The sequence below is a fragment of the Ascaphus truei genome, chromosome 3, assembly GCF_040206685.1.
Source record: "Ascaphus truei isolate aAscTru1 chromosome 3, aAscTru1.hap1, whole genome shotgun sequence".
Classification (NCBI taxonomy): Eukaryota; Metazoa; Chordata; class Amphibia; order Anura; family Ascaphidae; genus Ascaphus; species Ascaphus truei.
The window spans coordinates 361,344,227-361,364,999 of NC_134485.1; the positions used below are offsets into that span (position 1 = coordinate 361,344,227).

Here is a 20,773-nt window from a genome sequence, read left to right on the forward strand (position 1 = left end):
CCTTTCATCTCTCTCTCTCTCTCTCTCTCTCTCTCTCTCTCCCTTTCATCTCTCTACTTTCATCTCTCTCTCTCCTTTCCTCTCTCTCTCTCTCTCTCTCTCTCTCTCTCTCTCTCTCTCTCTCTCTCTCTCTCTCTCTCTCTCTCCTTTCCTCTCTCTCTCTCTCTCTCTCTCTCTCTCTCTCTCCTTTCCTCTCTCTCTCTCTCTCTCCTTTCCTCTCTCTCTCTCCTTTCCTCTCTCTCTCTCTTTCCTCTCTCTCTCTCTCTCTCTCTCCTTTCCTCTCTCTCTCTCTCTCTCCTTTCCTCTCTCTCTCTCTCTCCTTTCGTCTCTCTCTCTCTCTCTCTCTCTCCTTTCGTCTCTCTCTCTCCTTTCGTCTCTCTCTCTCTCTCCTTTCGTCTCTCTCTCTCTCTCCTTTCGTCTCTCTCTCTCTCCTTTCGTCTCTCTCTCTCCTTTCGTCTCTCTCTCTCTCCTTTCGTCTCTCTCTCCTGATACTCCCAGCCTTTCTTATTTCTTTCTTGGTGTTATATTATGGTTTTATCTGTTGGTTGATGCACAGACGAGAGAAGGATTTCCCTTAAATATTTGGACGTACAATTTAGTTTTGTAAGATATATGCAGTTCTTGGTGCCCCAAATTAAATGTTCACAGATCTTAGCACATATAGGCCTATACTTACTAAGGTGCTAATTCTATAGGCTCCAAAGCGGCCTATCGCACCACGATCGGCATCAGGAGAGGATGTTGGCCATATGGGCCATTTTGTGCAGCAAAACCGCTGTCGGGAACTAGGAAGTTCCCAGAGACCGTGGGGTTTTTCAGTGATAGAAAACTAATGGCAGATTGGTCTTTTTGAGACTGATCCACGGACCAACGGAATGGCTGATCCTGAGGCGGATCTAAACCTGCCCAAAATGCCCATCTCTAATCCTAAAGCAGAAATATAAATGCTGGTATTACATCGCTGTTGGTTATAAAGCCACTAATCCTACACAGTAACAATGTTCTGTCCTGTAACACGGTTTATGCATCCACTTCTACATGCCAAAGCCTCTGTGCATGCTCTAAACTGAAGCCTGCAATTCTACTCTTACTGTAACCGGCCTGTACAGTAAAAACTGTCACGTGACTGAGCCACCTGTGCTGAAGCTGGGATATCCTTAACTCCTGACCTGTTGGGGGGGGGGGGGGTTGAGCACCCCTGGGTTCATAGTGCTAGTGATTCTGCTTGTGAATGGATGGGTCCAATTCCTGCCAGTGACACATTTGATTGTCATTTACGACACAGACCATAGAGAGACTTGAACGCTGAACTAAATGCTGTTTACATTTGTTCCAGTGTATTTGGTGAACGAGTTTTGTATTTCAGGCACTTTTATATGAGGACATACAGGCATTTGTGAGCACTAGTTAAATTAGTTATGCTTTGTGGTAATTAATGCAGCGTATTGAGTCGAGCATTAGGAACTTGGATCTGTTTCTTGTAACCTTTTAATTATTGATTTTCTTAGTGGGAGCAGAATATTTCTACTTGTCACGTGCTTAATTAATCTAAATAATGATCTTAGAAAGTGTGTGTGATCAGTTACTATTATTAAATGGCATTTACATACTATAACTCTCCTTTACTTACTGATTTGTTTATTTGTGGCAAGTAATCTTTAAAACAAATAGAACCAACAGAAATTAGATTTGGTTCTGTTCCCAGTAGGTCGCCCATGGGTCCCATATCGTCAAGAATCTGTTATATCTGTCCTGGACCAGACTGGAGAGTTTTTTTTGTTTTTTTCCATAATCATTATATAGTTTATTTTGTGTAAGACTACTGTGAGAGTCGGGGGATCATTTTGCTTCCAATGTCTCATAACAACTGCCTTGGCTGCCGATAGAATTTGTATTGTTAAAAGGTCCAAGTTCCTTTCCATGTCTTCCACTGGTCTTAGAATTAACCCTGGTTCCATGTTCCATGGTAGGTCAATTCCAGTGACTTTTTTTTATTAACCTTCTAACTTTTCCCCTACATAAAATAATCTTATGGCATAACAACAAAATGTGTTTGAATGTGCGTATTTGGCGGCAATTGCCCAGCACAGGGGAGAGGTTGTCGGGGGGTGGGGGGGGGGGGTGGCGAGGGGAAGGGTGTAGGCAGACACGAGTGTAATAGCATCTGTGCAATATTTTGAGGCTAATTTCTCTAACTGCTGAACATCTGGAAGTTCTAGCTACCCTGTCATATATGTCTTCCCATTCCACGCTCTCTAGGGATCTACCTACAGGCAGTCCTCGGTTATCCAACCAAATTCGTTCTGGAAGTAGCATTGGATGGGAAAACCGTTGTAAAGTGAGTCCCATGTTAATCAGTGTCGTCGGATGACGCATTCCGGCGTCGGAAAAACGGCCCATAGGGTTGCATTGTAAAGCGTTGGATATACAGGACTACCTGTGTATCTTTTTCCCATTGTAAAATATTTTTATTTGTCTGTTAATTGGATTGCAACAATAGAATCTGATATAGTTGAGCAATTGTCCCTTTGTTGTATTCTCTTGCTTGGTATAAATTCTCAAAGGGTATAAGGGGTCTGTTTGTTTTTGTTTAGCTGTATTGAGGAGACATTGTGTCTCAATTGTAGATAATGATGCAAGTGTGTTTGGCATTCCATGTTCCTCCCATAATTCAAGGAATGTCTCGATTTTTAGCAGCTTTCTGTATATCTTTTAGGTTTGTCAGACCTTTTCTATCCCAGATCTTATATACATTTGATTGGTAAGCTGGGACAAAGTCTGGGTTGGATCTAATGGGTGTCATTGGTGAGGGAATAGATGAGACACAGCTGTGTCTGCAATTTTTGTCCCATATTTTTAGGGAATGCACGATGACTGGCTGATTCCTGGATTGTGTTGTCCTAGAGTCTTTTTTCAGCAACATAAGTGTCGCCATGTCAGTAGTCATGTCAGTAGTCAACGCTTTCGATCTTTCTCCTATAATTTGTAAAACTAATAAAGTACAAGTTAAAAAAACCCCAAATAGAACCTTATTTAACTGAGCTGTGTTTTCTCCGTTGTACAGATGTAAGATATGCACAGATGCAGTCAAAGAACAGATTTTATTGTACATCAATCAGATTTAAGTCTTTTTGGAATTACTACGCTTTTTGCTGCAAGATGGATTTTTATTGTAAATTCTAGCTTAATTTAAAGAAACTTGGGCCCTTCAGGTTTCAAGCCATGGAGGAATTTATTTTCCCCCGTATGAGACAGCATTAGATGATATTTCACTTGTTTTTTTTTTTGTTTACCTTCCTCTGGATCAATATACTGTAATTACAAATATAAGATAGAGTATCTGTCGTCTAAATTTAGCATAGGTTGTACTTGATGGACATGTCTTTTTTTTCAACCTCATCTACTATGTAACAATGTAAGATTATGACTGCATAATATGTTTACAATTGTATTAGTTACACTTGTAAAGCCTAACTACATTTTAGCTAAAGTACATAACTTTAACATCGCTGTTATCGAAATTGAATGATGAGGGCTAATCCGACCCATTCCCAACAAGGAGAAAGGATTCAAACAAAATCATAATGTGTAAAGCATACAAGGGGAAAAAAAAGTAAGTTAAATAGCCCAAATTCATTGACAAATCTTCAGAAAACAAAGTTAAAAGTGGAATATATTTGTAAAGCAAGACCAATATTTATCATGGGGATATCTCTCGGATAACCAACATTTGCAGAATTAAAAAAAGGCAAAGTAAATGCTGACCTACAATGAGCTTCAGAAGCTATTGTCCTGCTTGTTATTAGAAAGCAGGAGGGTTAGATATGTGAGAAGGTAGGTAGTCCCCAGAACACATACTTTTGTTGTGGGCCTGTCCTGGATTCAACATCGAAGTGCTGAGAACAGTTGAACAATGACATTCTGATTATCACATCTGGGATATGTGTTTATGGGGCTCAGGACAAATGAAAAGAGCAACCCCCCCCCAACGTGCACCTATCACGGAAAAAAATTGTAGCGCACAACTTTTACTTAACTGTTTTCTTGTTATTGTTAATACGGGAAAAACTTTACAATGCAATCTGTTTATTTTAATATTTTCAACAAAAGACAAAGGTACCCAATGCTACATCCAATGTGACAAAAGGCCTGGGGGGATTCAGTATGGGCCTTGGGGTAGGGGGGTAGCAGGGCTGGGGGCGGGGGGGTTGAATGATCAACTTTGTTAGGGCCCGGATGGGAGGATTTGGAGGGGGGAGGGAAGGCATGTGGGGCCTGCAGCCTGCTGTACCGGGCGGTAGCAGAGGAGGAACCGGGAAGGTAGGGCTGGTGCCTGCTGCCTTGGGTATTGCACGTGGGGGGCGCACCCTGTACCCGTGTTTGCTGGTAGCAGGGCCCAGAGGGGGGGGGGGTGAGTTGGATGATCTACTTCGTTAGGCACGTGGGGGGCCTGCAGCCTGCTGTACCGGGTGGCAGCAGAGGAGAAACCTGCTCCAGACGGCTCACGGTGGACAGGGTAGAATTCGTGGAAGGTAGGACACTGGGTGGGGGGAGGTTTGGTTGCCTGCTCGGTTAGGGAGCGGTGGGGGGTGTTGGTTATGGAGGGGCCCGTGGTATGGCACGTGGGAAGTCCTGCAGCCGGTAGGCTCAGTTAGGGCTGGTGGGAAAACTCAGTCAGTGACACAACACACACAGGGACACAACACACAACAGTTCACACTGTACACACACAAATCTACTCGCCGATCAAAAAAATCTACCGCCCCCTAGCCCCGCCCCTAGCCCCACCCTTTAAAAAAAGAAATGTCATAAATTCCAAGTAAGAACTAATAACAAGATTCGTTTTTTTAACATAACAGTTTATTTATTGTATTACATTTATACTTTACTGCAATTAGTCCTTGTTACATAGTTACGTGTGTGTGTGTGTGTGTGTGTGTGTGTGTGTTTGTGAATGTCGGATAACCTCACTAATCGAAGAAAAAAAAAGCCAGATGTGAATTACTACTTTCCTGAACCCCTTAACCAGTGTCTGGACACTCTCACATGGACTCACTAACACAGACGCAAGAGAGGGGGCAATCGGAGCAAGGGAGGGGGCAAATGGAGCAGGGGGGCAAATGGAGCAAGGGGGGCATGGGAGGTAAGTGGGAGGCATGGGGCAGTACATACCTTACATGCTCCATGCAGGATCCAAAAGAAAAGGCGGGTCTCGCTTTGCAAGCACATATAGAGCTTGGTGCGCGCCCCACCCCCCAAAAAAAATCCTGGCAGCGTGCCAACACGAGTCAGCCAATCAGGTGGGGGGATTTTTTTTTTATTGTGGGGGATTTTTTTTTTATTGTGTGAGAAAAGCACGTGCTGTTTGGCGGATCGCCAGTGCGCAAAATCCTGTCCCCCCGTGGGGACAGGGCGACCGTATTTGTCGAGGGGCACGGCCCGGGCCCCCTGACTCACGGGGCCCAGGACTGCAACCCCGACAGACCCCCCCTGTTGGCGGGCCTGGTATCATGTTGGACCAAGTTAAACTATTTAAAAATGAAATGTGTAATAGGTTAAAACTAGGCGATTGTTGTTTTCAAATGAAAAATCCAACCGGTACATGTATTCTGAAGCACCTTTAGAAAAGGATCTGAAAATATTTGTGAACCTTATATCCTCCTGTTTAAAGTAAGCTACCGATGCGATGTTTTTGGCTTTCCCAAACCGTGCATCTCGTGCTGTTTCTGCTCCATGTGTTTGTATTGTGCCATTTTGCTAACATGTTAAAACTCTCGTTAGTGAAATTAGTTAGAATAACTGGCACTATATCTGTACAATCCCTCTACTATGTATGTATATATCCTATTTCTTCCACTAATTAGTGCGCAGAACGGGAGCCGGCATTATGAAGTCTGGTTAATTTAGTGTAGGGTTAGGGATAACAAGATTGCCAATCTCTTCAAATCGCAGTCCTGATTCCAATGAAAACAAATGCACATGTTCAGACTTTCCACAATGATTCCAACATACCTATTCTTGTCTTTTTTTCAATGCATCAGTGATCTTGTTATGATCTACTAACTATATCACTGTCATTATTTCAGTCTGATCCTATGTGCGACTGCGCCATTAAGTTATTTGACATCCATAAGAAGCCTCACTATTAATGCTAAGAGATGTTATTATTTTCAGGTTATCTGTATAAATGTTTGTGCATAAATCCCAATTTACAGCGTCCCATATTCACCCACCTTCTCTATTGTAGGATGTTTGTACCTGTCACACATTTTTAATTCCAGTGACAAGCAACATAAAGGGTTAAGCAGCGAGATTAACCAGTGACTGTATATTCAAATTAAATTGAAAAATAGTAGCCCTAACATCACTCCAGTTCTTTTCTGACATTTAAACAGCTGCTTCAGATACCGCATGCAGACAGAGACAGCCATGTTATAGATTCTCTGTGACGTTTGCTCTGCATGTTTAGCTGCATCTTATATATTATTTTTCTATTTGCAGCTCTGTAAGCCTTAACACCCCAATATGATCACCCACGTCCTGTAACACACTTCTGCCTTAGAAGGCCCAGCTTTACCCACAATGGTAAGTAACATGATGTACGGCGCCTGCTGTCCCTCTTATCGTTGTGTTGCATGTTTAAGTTTCATTGCAGTAATGCACTCCGAATGTTTCTGACTCTGTGGGTCACTAGTACATAGCTTTCCTGAACCCGTCTCCTGTGTGTTTCTTGCAGCAGCAGACTTTAGAAGTGGCACTGGATCGCGCGGAGGTGAGGTTCATGGTTTACTTCCCTTTAATAAACCGTAGCAGGGATGACCTTGAGTTTTATGCTTGGGGAAGGGGGACCATTCCGTATGACAATAATACAAATGCTTCCTGCATTGTAGGGCATGTTCCTGTGCTTAGCGGCACCAAGAAATCGGCAAAGTAAATCAGTGGCAAAGTGACTGTTACTTTAAAACGTGGCCAGTCTTTTCGTAGTTGGTCCACGTATTTCCCAGTTTTCCTTGTATATTTTTATTGCTTCTAATATAATTTGTTTCTGAAACATTTTCTCTTGTTTAGCCGTGACGATGATTTCATTCTCGGATGTCTTGGTCCATAAATACAGGAATGTTTGAGTTCACACAAGCCCCCGTCACGAAATGTTATGCAGCAGTATCCGATTGGTCATACAAAAAGTCAAATGGACAATAACTCCCTTTGCACAAAGCGGCTGCCAAATTGTTTATATTGGGATGTAAGCGGCAGGGAATTCACTTTTTAAGCAAAAAGACAAAATATTTTTACGCCCCTGTTTTGCTTCTGTTTTTCAGTATGTCATTGAGAGTGCCAGACAGCGACCTCCAAAACGCAAACATTCATCTGGAGGAAGGTAACAGCCATGTATAAGTTTAAAGCGCCATTGCGACGGAGCGCATGGCATCGCGCGCCTCTCGCCTGAGCGATGGGTGAACTGAGCATCCAGCGATTGGGGAGGCGTGGCGGACGCGTCACCAGGCTGGTTCGCCCTCATTGGCTGAACCGCTCACGTCACGCGGCCGCCGCGCGAAAAGACAAAATAATTTGTCTTTTCAAAAATCTGCCGCGCATTCGCTCTGCGTCGCTCGCGCAGTTGCGCGCACTATGGGCGGCCTCATAGGGAAGAGACCTGCTGTTCTGGCCACGCGCTCCGTCGGGAGCACTATAATCTCAGCCTTAAACCTCTCTTCTATCAATGAGACTGCCACATAGTTATGGTTTACACACTGCAGGACATTTCATTTCAATCTTTAACTTGCTCTAGTTTCCTTCCTGTTGTAATATTCTAGGGCTTCTAACTCTGGTCATTATTTGTGTGTTTTGTTTCATTTTTTTCCCCCAGGAAGATTTGTTGTAAATTGTCATATCGTTTAATGCACCTACATGATTTCTTCATAAATGAGAGATCTGTAACATTGCAAGATCTACAGCAAGTGCATTATAGTTTGTTTATGAAGCACATATCACAATCTTCAACAAACCTGCACTTTTCCGTTACCAATACAGCTATTTAAAAGTTTAGTTACGTCTTTACATGAAAAAGGAAAGTAAAACTTTATCGGACAGATATAGAGGCTAACTACAGTGGAGTGGTGATGCAAACTCATTGGCCAGTTTGCAGCTCTTAAAGATGTGAAACATGTAGAGTTGGCCAAAAGTAGGCACAAAAGATACTTAGCTAGGGGATCATTAACATAAAGACTCAATAGGCAGAGCAGAGGTGTTTTCTATATCCTAATTTATTTAAATGAGCTTCATATTGGTGTACAATCATTAAATAGCTCCTGTCTTGTATTAGCGTCCAATTTAGAGTTGGATTAACGGCTGTTTAATGCAAATTATCTGCCTGTACGGACAACGTGCTAACTGGTCTCTGCTATAAGAACCCAGAATCTGCAACATACATTTTCTCGAACCGTGGCTGCAATTCCTGCTCTATTGATACGCAGACACTACTTGGCATGGCTTAATAGTCTTGAGAATAGACCAAGATCCCGGAGAAGACGGGAAATAATTTATTCTTATTATTTATTACCATTTTCCTCTGTGTTAAATGTGAGTTTTCCTTTTCTCTGTGCTGGCGGGAAGCTCGTTCACTGGGTCACTGCGCTGCAGAGCTTTCTTCTGCTGAGCTTACTTGGCTGACATCTGTCCCCCAGCAGTGACGTTTTTAAGGCCGTGTGCTGATGTAATTGACCTCAGATATTACGCAGACGTATTATGCACAGACCTATGGTTGCGAAAGAGATAAAAATTTCACATAACCATTGGTTCTAATCTAAGACATCATCATCATCATCATCTATTAAGACCATCTGCTATCAACACTTTAGCTCCTATCTCTAAATCGGGTGATCATTGTCGAAATGTCAATGGTGAAGCGCTAAATTATTAACGCCTCCGCTTTTTATCCGATTACGTCTAATCTCTAAATTAGACTCTGTCCCATATTTACATGGCGGTGCTATGCCCACACCTTGCAGCCCATACACTTGAATGTGCTGTAAGGTGTCTCATGGTTTAGCACTTCTTGGCAAATGAGACCGTAAGTAGTGTTCTGAATTTGTTTTCAAATCTCTTCAATGTTTGATGGACCCACAACACAGTGCTAGTGTCAAAAAACAATATTTTCAGGGGGGCGGAGGGGTTGTTATTGTTATAGTTTGGGTGCTATGTAATTCTAGTCTCATCTGGTACTTATTGATGTTTACACAAAACAACCATATAAAAATATGCAGTTAACATTTGTCTGTATGTACAATTGGGGGTGGGGGGGAGGGAGAGGGGAATGTAGTATTGCTGCTTTAATAACATGGAAAAAATACATATACTTGTGTGTTCAAGCAGAGGTGGCACCACCGCCGAGCCTTCCTCTGTGTTCCCTTCCCTTATCAGAGAGGCTATAATGATAAGGATAGGGTGGGCTAAGGTTAAAGAAAACCCCATTCAGAGGCTCCCTAACATAATGCGATTTTTAGAAAAGAAAACCTTGCAGCACCAATTTATATTATTATTCATCTCCTGAATCCTATACACACACACTTTTCAGAGTCTATGCATGCTCTCTAAAGCAGGGGTGCTCAACTCCAGTCCTAAGCAGCCCCCAACAGGTCAGGTTTTAAGGATATCCCAGCTTCAGTGCAGGTGGCTCAAATGAGCTGCTGGGGTGTATTGGGGACTGGAGTTGAGCACCCCTGATCTAAAGCATTGTACAATTATTACAAGTACGGTGACTGCTCCTTCACTAGGTGCTTTTTCTGTTGCAGAAAATCTGTGTTCCAGAAGTTGTATGACTTGTATATAGAAGAATGTGAAAAAGAGCCCGAAATAAAGGTAAATGCAGATATTTTACGTTTTGCCGTCTTTTGTGGAGTTCAAGTGCCAAAATCATGAAAAGGTTCAAATGCTGAAATAGCAGTACCCTTGTGGTCTCTCTGGCAGCAAATGGAAACTTAGACCTCATGCTGTCTATAAAATGAAAAACAGATATTTATATTATTATCCAGAATATACCATTTTTTTTTTACTGGGGTGGGGGTGGAGGGTATTGTTTCTGGATCAAACCATCTGCTATCCAGTTTGCATAACCTTTGTCCTTTTTTTTTTCTTCACTGAAATGGAAAAGCGACTGTTCTGTTTTGAAGAGCTTAATATATATTATCACTCTGCCATCAAATATGATTTCATCTCTTTACAATGTCTCTAAGTTGACCTACTTCCAAATTGTGCTCCTACAGTAACCACAGATGGAAACTATTACCCCTGCTGCTTTCCTGTATTTACTTATTTAATTCTTTGTGAGCATGGATTATTTTTGCTCCCAGGTATTGCTGGTGTATTCAGGCGCAATGTCATATGGAACAGTTTAACAGTCTATGCAGACATAAGATTACCTCATGGGCCCCAGTTAGCCATGGTTGGGTTTACCATATGCTGGTATTTCCAGTATCATTAACTTTATAGAGATTATAGGAGGTGACCGCTAAATTAGGATTGACTGTACACGTCCTTTGTAATTAAAGCACGTTTGAACCATTTTTGTACCCCGAGCGGCCTGCGTGGCATTATTTTACAATTTGATGCAGTTGCACTTTAGAAGCGAATCTTGGGGTTGGAATAAAGTGAAAGAACTAAGCTAGATAACGTCCACCCCAAGCATTCTGAAAGTTGGTTTCCTGGGTTAAATTGTGTTTGCAAGCATTCTGAAATAAAAGTATAGCCACAATACTGAAATAATGAAGCGCTACTTCAAAAAGTACGGCAGCATTTTTATGCATTTAGAATTATATTCACATTACTAGCTTGTGAAAGCACAATAATAAACATCTCGGATTTTACCGGGGTTTTGTGTGTATAGCTGAATGTCGAGCTTATAAAGACTGATTGTTTAGACCAGGGTCACTCAAACTCAATCCTCGGACCACCAATAGGCCTGGTTCTATGGATAACCCTGCTTCAGCACAGGTGGCTCAGTCGAAGACTGAGCCACTGATTAAACCACCTGTGCTGAAGCAGGGATATCCATAAAAGCTGACCTGTTGGCGGCCCTTGAGGACTGAATTTGAGACCCCTGGTTTAGACGGTAACAATGGTTGCCACGTTTATGAATTTTTGCAAAATAAAATACCTTAAAATTAATATTTTGTAAAAATAAAGCTACTGTATAATTTCACAGCAAAGTGTGTGATCATGTCACATGGGGAGAATGTAGGTAATTGTTCTGGAGTAAGTGGTCCTGTAGGTGAACTGAGGCACAGTGTTACTACACTGCTATTACTCTATTGTCTCACTGTATTGGTTTCCTAATTCTATCGTTTAAATGTCGTGGCTCCAATACCCTCATATAGATACTTTAGCTAGTCCATTAAACCGGAGCTGAAAAATGATACATCAACTTTGAGTAAGGTATCATTTGCGTCACCACAGTTTTAACCAAAAAAAAAATAACTCGGCTTTCCAGGTAGGACAAACTACAATTATCATTTCAGCCGCATGATTCTGGGATTTCCTGACAGCCTTGTTGAGTCAGATAGACGCAACACAGGAACTAATTTGTTCCCATGCTGACCGAATGGAGATTATAGCCTTACAACAAGGAGTTTCCAGGAGACTGCCTGACACTAGCGTTCTGGGAGGGCGGGTTACAGGTATCTTTGCAGCATTTTTTCTATGTTGCTGATGAGAGTTGTGATATTTGAAACTCCCTTTACAAAGGTTAATTGAATAATTGCAAACTGCAAAGTTGGAATAACTGTAACTGCAAACTTGACTATCACAGGCATGAGATCAAAGGATGATAAATCCAGTAAATTGGTTGCTTTTTCTCAGTTTTAATATTACATAGCGGTTGCCATGCTGGTTGTAAGGAAGCTAGTGAGAGGCTATATCAGTGTTTTTAAACCAGGGTTCCACCGGAATCCTTAAAGGGTTCCCTGCAATGTTCAGGTCATTTGAAAATGGTACCAAATACAGAAGAATTTACAATGCGTCTGATCTCAGACTCGCTATTAGAGAGGGTTGGGATTCCTCACAATGCATCTGATCCCAGACGCGCTATTAGACAGGGTTGGGGTTCCTTACAATTAATCTGATCTCAGACACGCTATTAGAGATGGTTGGGGTTCTGCAGAATTTCACAATATAATTATAGGGTTCCTTAGCCAAAAGAAGGTTAAAAAATACTGGGCAATATAAACGCTTTGTAGACAGAGCAGCACTATATTAGCACAAAAGAAAAATAAGTAATTTCAACAGTAGGGAGCGAAGAGTGAAAATGACCAACTTCTTATGAAACCTGGAAATATTAGGCTGGTCCCAGGCTGTGAATGGTATGATTAAAATACTTAATAAACGGAGTAACTTTTAATTTTTGTTATTTAATATTCTGCAGGAAATAATATTCCAAAATAGCTAAATATTCTGCAGTAAATTATATTCAAGGGTAGGTTAGACGGTAGTCATCCATTATTTATTTATTTTTAATTTCCCCCTCAACACACATGATTTTGATTTTGCCATTGAGCAATGCAGCGAGTATTCTTAAGACAGGAATGAAATAATGAATGCATACTTTTTGGGGTTCAGTGAGTTTCTCTTGATACATTTTCTTAATCTTGTTTCTTTTTGAAGCAGAAGCTGAGACGAAATGTGAATTTGCTGGAGAAGCTGGTAATGCAGGAGACGCTCTCTTGCCTTGTGGTCAACCTGTATCCCGGTAATGAAGGTTACTCTCTGATGCTGCGGGGGAAAAATGGATCAGGTACCAACAAACTTTGCCTCCCCATAAATAAGACTAGAAATTCTTCATATATTTACACATGGATATTTCAGAGAGGCAACTCGTGTTTAATTTGTGTAAAAAAACAAAAAAGTAAAACCGTAGCTATAATATAATAATATTTAACTTAAATAAAATAAATGGCTCCGGATTGTGTGAGAATACAACGTTACCTTCTTGCATTTTTATCTGAATTCTTAACAGGCCTGTGCTTTGCAGCCTCGTCTAAGCCAGTGGTGCTCAGCTCCAGTCCTCAAGACCCCCAACAAGTCAGGCTTTAATGATATCCCAGCTTCAGCACAGGTGGCTCAATTCTTAAAACCTGACCTTTTGGGAGGTCTTGAGCACTGGAGTTGATCACCTGTGACCTTAACGGATAGGCCACAAATGCAGACCTCGCATACCCTGATGGGCCGCATGAGCCTTTTTTAGCATAGTTGCAAACTAAAATGCCATGTTTACATTAAAAATGTGGCTATACAAATGAAGAAATTGCTTGGAAGCTACAGGTTGCCCTAAACTGTCAAGTTTATTATCAGCAATTAAGTATTCCGGCTTGGCATCACCAGGATATAGCTTCACTATTGAATAACATGGGATACGTAGACTCTTAATGAAGTCCATTTTAAAAACGTTCTTTAAAAAAAAAGCCAACACCCAGTCTACCATGTTGAACAGAGGATTGCATTGTTGTAAATGCTTTGGCATTAGTTTTCTTTTTATACAATTTTGTCTAAGATTCAGAAACCATCCGGCTTCCTTATGAGGAGGGAGAGCTTTTGGAATATTTGGATGCTGAAGAATTACCCCCAATTTTAGTAGATCTTCTGGAAAAATCTCAGGTTTGAAAACATCTTGGTTTCCTTTCAGTCATATTTCGTGTTTTTCTAGAGGCATGCAGAACAACATTGTGACGGTCGAATGGGGAATTCTGGCCTATTCTGGTGGTTAGTGGGAATTCCATATTGTTTAAGGACAGCAGCCTCTTTAATCTCTCCTCCTGAGTCTGAGTCTGCGTGATCTATGGTGAGGTGCAAATGTATATGGAGGGGACGATGTGTGTTAATCCAACATATGTTGCATTTAGGCAGTGCTGGTTAATGAGAACTGGTGAGAATAAAAATGACATAGAGGAATGCAGAGCTCTCCGGAAATAAAGTGGGCTTGTTAGGTGACTTAATATGGAAAACAAACTTCTCAACTGCTAGTTCCATTAGCTTGATCTTAACAGCCATTGTGATGTCACCAGGACATCACTATGGTGAAAGCACCCAGCATGGGGCATTTTCTAATAATGAACCCTATACTGGTGTTGTAACTTAGTTTTTTTTTCTCAGCAAACTTTTTCCCTTTGCCTTCTTGTTTAATTCCCATTCACACAGGTCAATATTTTCCATTGTGGGTGTGTCATAACAGAAATACGTGACTACAGGCAGTCGGGCAACATGAAATCACCAACATACCAAAGCAGACATATTCTCTTACGTCCAACTATGCAGGTACGATACTTAATGATGATGAATGATATTGCACTGTTATTTATATACACATTTCATTTTTTTTAAAGCACCGTTTTCTTCGCCAAATACTTTTCTGACCACTTTTGTAGCTGAGTTTAGGGTTCTTTGTAGACTACAATAATCTGTATTAGTCCAATCAAAAAAAAAAATCATATATTTGAGTCCATTCTTCAGATGTAACAAATAAGTTATGTATGTGAATTGAAAGCTGAAGTCAAACATACATTATAAGTTTAATGTTGGTTCAAAATAAGGGTTTGCAGTATACTTTTAGGTTGCAAATCAGACCCTGAGATTTGCTTACATACATTTGTAGTTTTACGCATGACGGGTGATAGATTAGCATTACAGCCTCCCATGCTAATTGGAGAAAGGGCTACATATACCCGTATCTAACATTCAGTGCTGGAGAGACATGCGTCCTGCATATCAAAAAAACGAATATGAACATGCATGTTAGATTAGAGAAACAAAAAAGAGAACCGGTGCACTCCTAGTGTATTAAAGTATAACAATTTAATAGGATTGGACAGGTATAAAAATACTCACTCATAAGCGACACCAGGAAACGGGCAGTTTTTGAGACAATCTCAAGCGCCGTCTTTGCAGGGGACACCACGCGGTTGCTGGTATACTATCCAGCACTCCACGCTGACTGCAACCGGATGTGGGATGTATGCACTGTCGCCTCCTATTCGACTCCTCCGGCAACAGAAATTCCTCCACAAAATGCCCCGGCTAGCGATGGTACACGCTGGTACTTGCTGCTATTAACCTCTGCTTTCTTAGCTCTCTGTCTCACAGCTAACGCTCAGAAATGTGGCAATTAGACACACAAATGGCACCCTACGCATCTCGTCAGAATGACTTCATCAGGGGTAACAATAACTACATACTACACAGTATATATAGGCTATTAATCATCTGCACACAATTGAATAATTATCCAATAACATTTACATAATTGCCTCAGTCATGAAACTCTATTCACTATAGAGAATGTTTATAAGGAAAACAACATTGATCCATTTAGTATAGCTTCAACTATTAATTATTTTAACTTAGATGATAGTCATAATATCAAATCAAGAATTACTATAAAGTATATAAGGAACTCGGTTTGATATATACCAATTTACCTATTCTAGAGGGAAAAAGGGAGAGGAAGGGAAGATAGCTCTTGCTACAGTCTGTATGCGTATAGGTGCCAGGGGTAAGAGAGGCTGGACAGAGGGTAACACTTGCCTAAGCAAGCGAAAAGAAGACCCCTATACAACTAGCACTCAAAGACAAAACAATATATAGAAATAAATTATAACTTTAATTAATATGTGCAATAAAGAGTGAAAAATGCTATGAATTAAACATACAACGCTAATGTTTAATGGATAAAAATAGTATTAAATCAAATCAAACCACCTCCAAAATGATGGGGGTGGAGAGTAGGAACTATAAGGCACTGGCCCCATGCAATGAATGATGGTATTGCAAATGGTGCCTCAGGGTGGAAGTTCTCCAGCCCAGACCAACTATGGTCAGCAGAAGGTCCACTAACATCAGAGACCTTCTTCTAGTTCGGAGCCATCTGGAACCTGGCTGGATAAAAGATCTCCAGGGAATTATAAATGCCAGGGCTGCCGTGCTTGCCAATATGCCCAAGTTTCTAAAACCTTTTGTAACTGGGATGACACTAAAACCTTCAAGATGCGTAGTTTTGTGAACTGTAGAACTATTGGAGTGCTATATCAAGCTATATGTAGTTAAGGCAAAAAATACGTGGGAAAAAACAGCCGCTAACTTAGACGTAGGGTCCTTGAACATATAGGGACGATTAGGAACAAGTCTGACACACCACTTGCTATACATATTAATGGTGCTCATGGAGGTGACCTGTCTAAACTACGCTTCAAGGGTATTGATCAACTACCCATGAATGTCCGCAGAGGGGATTGGGATACAGAGCTCCTGAAATAGGAGGCCAAATGGATATACACTTTGTTCACTCTCTATCCCCAAGGTCTCAATGAGGGCTTTATGTTTGCCCCATTTATTGGCTGAACCATCAATGACGTGCACAACATATATATATTTATTGGCACTTTCTATTCTGGTATGTGATAGTACAACCTATAGCCACAAATATATCTGCTAGTGTTGCCATCTAATACCTCTGCCCTCCCTAATATTACATACTCGCTGTGGTCCTATTCACAGCATTGCTTACCATCTTGGGCAGCTAGTTGAACTAGACTTACCATTCGTATCATACTAACTTTAACCTGATATGCAGACCAGTATGTAGCCAGTCTATTTTTCTTGTTGGGCACTTATGTTGCTTAAAGGTATAAGACACTATTACCTGCAGCTGCATTTATATATGTCAGTTTCTTCCCCCTATTCTCTACCATTACATAATTGCTGTGCTTACACTTATAGCACTGCTCATTTCACTGGGCAGCTCAATGTACTATACTTACCATCTGTATCGTACTTACCTTTATCTTGTTATATAGACCAATATGTTGCCAGTTTACCTCAAACCCTCACTGGGCACTTATGTCGCTTACATATATCATTTACATGGTTTCTTAAGCATGGTTCATCACAGGATTGCCAGCCACAATACAATGATTAATATACAAACATTAAACAATTTAAACTTTCTTTATTTAGTGTGCTCATTCATACTTACCATAGCGCTATTGTCTCCATAGCAACGCAAGGCTATTTAAACCTTCGGCTGCTACAGAGGCGGGGCCACCTTGAGAAAGCGTCTGAGTGACGCGAAACGATCGTCAGTGGTGGGCGCAACTCTGACATCACTTGTCAGCGTGCAGGCACGATCCCGGCAGTCTCCCTTGGTTTTTTTCAAAACGGGGAACTGCCGCCACTAAACACTAGGTATCTGGTCAATCTCCCATCCGGCAGGTCACGTTCTGTGGTGTTGATGAATAAACCACGCCGGATGGGTGTTTGTAGTGCAGTATCCGTTGCAGTTATTATGGGTATGAACTCTGCAGCAACTATTTACGCTAGCTGCTTGACAGAATACTGCTATTGTACAATCCTCCCTCTACAAACCAGCTACCAATTATACTATGTTAACCTCATTTCATTCACCCTGTTACCACCCTGCCTGCACTATATCTAGTATACTCTTATACAGTAAAATATCTGCTAGGACCGCTGTTTTCACAGATTAGCTGAGCAGCAGTGACTTTTATCACACACTGTGCTCAGCTGGCTCTGGTATCTAGATATTTAGCTATACCACTGTCACTCTGTTTGACTGGGCTCTCTGTTTCTGTGAACTATATATACAATGTATTCAGGGTCTCCAATCTACAGTCATTTTATCCTAGCTACATAGTAGTCTAGTTTTTGTATATCACTTGTATCTTATTGGCGTTGCGTTTTAGGATCATTTGGCATTAGTCACTACCATTATAGTGAAATTACTGTGAGCTTGGCTGTTATCAGCCAATAGCATCCACTTTATCAGGCTCTAATCAGCTTACTTATACCATCCAGGGTATCTATTATCTGACACTATTAGCAAGAGGAAACTATTATACCATTCCCTTGCTGTTGCTGCTTACAGCCTGTGCTGTATACCGTTGAGTGACTATTTTCAATCAGGGGGAGATTGGGATGTGTGAGGATTATATATATTACATCTCATCTTCACATACTATATCTTCTGTGGACATATCCATTCATATATAACCGCCCCTCTCCCCCCCTTTTCCCACCCTGAGGCACCATTTTCAATACCATCATTCATTGCATGGGGCCAGTGCCTTATAGTTCCTACTCTCCACCCCCATTATTTTGGAGGTGGTTTGATTTGATTTAATACTATTTTTATCCATGAAACATTAGCGTTGTGTGTTTAATTCATAGCATTTTTCACTCTTTATTGCACATATTAATTAAAGTTATAATTTATTTCTATATATTGTTTTGTCTTTGAGTGCTAGTTGTATAAGGGTCTTTTTTTCGCTTGCTTAGGCAAGTGTTACCCTCTGTCCATACCAATTTACCTTACTGAAAAATTAAAGGAAATTAAAAGAGAGGAATAAAATAAACTTTTATAACTGAAAAAAATTTAGTATCTTGGAATTCAAATAAAACTATTACTCGGATATTTAATCTTTATAGAGCAGAACTTAACCGCTAAACTGAAGGCTAACGAACAAGGACCAGAATTAAGTTATAGAAGTGATGATGGCCACGATGAGAACCATCTTTGCTTGAATATATATATTAAATATAACTACTATATAATGTGTAATAATGCTAAATGTGTATATATTATATAATGTGATCTAATAAGTGTGAGTGAATGGGACTCCCTACTCCCAAGATATATGTACCCGACATGTAACTACACAATGTGTGTACATACTGGTATAATGAAATCCGTATGATCAAGTTAATGATATACTTACCACAGACCAGACATTATCTCCAAAGGGAACGTGGTGAACCAAACCTCCGGAAATAATCCTACTGTCAGACAGAATAATACCACTAGACTACCGTGCTGACGTCGATGCAGTCATTGAGTCCACCTGGATGCAATGTTCCTAGAACATACATCCAGTAGGTCTCTCTGATACATAACCTCTTAAACCTATCGCCCCCCATTAAAGAGGGCGAGATGTGTTCATTCCCCATTATAGAAAGTGTACACGGATCTTTACCATGTGCCAATGTGTAATGTCGAGAGAGGCTATGCAAATGGAAACCATGAATTACGTTTCTCTGGTGTTCAAGAAATCGTGTGCTCAATGCCCTAGATGTTCACATATTGTAGGTCGCATTGGCACAAAACTAAATTCACCAAATGTTAGGCAATTCATTTTGTCATTCACTTCATGTGTTGTTCCATTTGAAAATGATTTAAATATATTTGTTTACCCTAGATGTTTACAGGTTAAGCATCGACTTCTTCCACAGCAAAAGTTACCTTTACTCTTATTGGTATTAGCTGTTACACTAACCTCATTAATTGGTTTAAGCTTGCTTGGGGCAAGCATAGTTTTAATGCTTCTTGCCTTTTTTAAAGACAATAGGAGGTTTGGAGGGTAAATTATGACCAATAATTGGATCACTGCGCATGATGCTCTAATGCCGATTTAACACGCTCCTAATCTATATGGCCGATTGGTTATATTGAGTGATACATTTTAGAGCCTTCTGAGTAGTTTTATCCCCTCCTTGCTTATTTGTTGTTTTAGCAGCCTGAACCAATCTGGACTTAACTTTAGATTTTTCTAATAAATCGACACAATCTTTTTGCCTAGCATTTTCAAAGGCTTTTTTAATTTATCTCACTGTCATAATCGTTATCAAGGAATTTCTCCGTCAGTGAGTGGCCTTGGTCTAAGACATCTGAATCTATTGAACAGTTGCGTCCAATTCTAAAGAACTGGCTTTTGGGCACATTGTCTTTCCTCTTCTTGTAGTGATTACTACTATATTGAAGATAGCTGTTGGCCGATACAGCCTTAAGTGTTTTTGTATGAATGCTTTTATTATCATCATCAATTGATGCTTATCGGCTTGCCTAACAATGAGATCGACATTGTCCCTGATGTTCTTCTAGACACCTTTTTCTTCACTACTGTAGTAGTGTTTTAAACACAACTGTTCAAGATCCTTTAAAACCACTGGATAAGAAGTTTCTATGAAGTTCCTTTTTGAATGATATGGGAAGTATGTGGATTTTGGTGCAAATGGAAAATGTCGAAACCCAATATGTTCTGAGATCAGTGTACTAGCCAAATTTCCACTTGTGGAATTTGCTGTGTCCGAATGCCGGTTAGATCAACTAGTGAATCCACAATATCTGGATATACAGTTAGATCCATTAATACATCCCCTCTTAACTCAGATTCTAGAATAGGTGTTCTCCTTACAGTAGGACCAAGGAGAGTATTGGATGCAATAGGGTCTGGTGTACCTGTCATACTCCCACTATGATTGCCAGATCCAATTATAAATGAGGTTAAAGCATGAATGTTCCCTTTATTGTGTATTGAATTCTAGTTCAACGGATTCCCTCCCATCCCTAAGTGAGTATGCCTCAACAGCATGAGTTTCCTGATGTAACGATTCAAATCTACAAATAGATCGAATTTATTCTGTAAACTACTTGGGGGGTAAAAGAAAGTCCCTTGGCGAGTAGAGAAACATGGTGTGGCGTCAGTGTTTGTGATGATAAATTGTAAATACCATAGTTCACCGGCATGGCCACCATCAGTCTACTCTTCTTCTGTCTTTGCACAAGTTTCCCTCCTCTGACCCCTCTGAATCGCTTTTTCTTCGATGTGGGCTTTGGGACGGTTTGTTCGGTTGCCTGGCCCATAAGGGATAATGTTTCCCCCTTTCTTGGTATTCATGATGAGAGCTTTTCTCTTAAAAAGAAAGTGGATTAGTACCCTTT

The 20,773-nt window shown here is 40.7% G+C and overlaps 1 protein-coding gene across 17 annotated transcripts in view; it reads left to right on the top strand.

The window, feature by feature from the left end:
* SUPT20H (SPT20 homolog, SAGA complex component) overlaps positions 1 to 20,773 on the top strand; it is a 58,873-nt gene that overhangs the window by 1,636 nt on the left and 36,464 nt on the right. For 9 of the 17 annotated variants that reach the window (XM_075592066.1, XM_075592065.1, XM_075592074.1 and 6 more), the window contains exons 2-8: positions 6,502 to 6,585; positions 6,737 to 6,772; positions 7,320 to 7,378; positions 9,792 to 9,858; positions 12,655 to 12,784; positions 13,541 to 13,644; positions 14,185 to 14,301. In XM_075592066.1, coding sequence (XP_075448181.1) covers positions 6,583 to 6,585; positions 6,737 to 6,772; positions 7,320 to 7,378; positions 9,792 to 9,858; positions 12,655 to 12,784; positions 13,541 to 13,644; positions 14,185 to 14,301 — 516 coding nt within the window. In that variant the 5' untranslated portion in view covers positions 6,502 to 6,582. The remainder of the gene's footprint in view (positions 1 to 6,501; positions 6,586 to 6,736; positions 6,773 to 7,319; positions 7,379 to 9,791; positions 9,859 to 12,654; positions 12,785 to 13,540; positions 13,645 to 14,184; positions 14,302 to 20,773) is intronic. The other 8 variants (XM_075592069.1, XM_075592079.1, XM_075592080.1 and 5 more) reach the window with 2 other exon arrangements.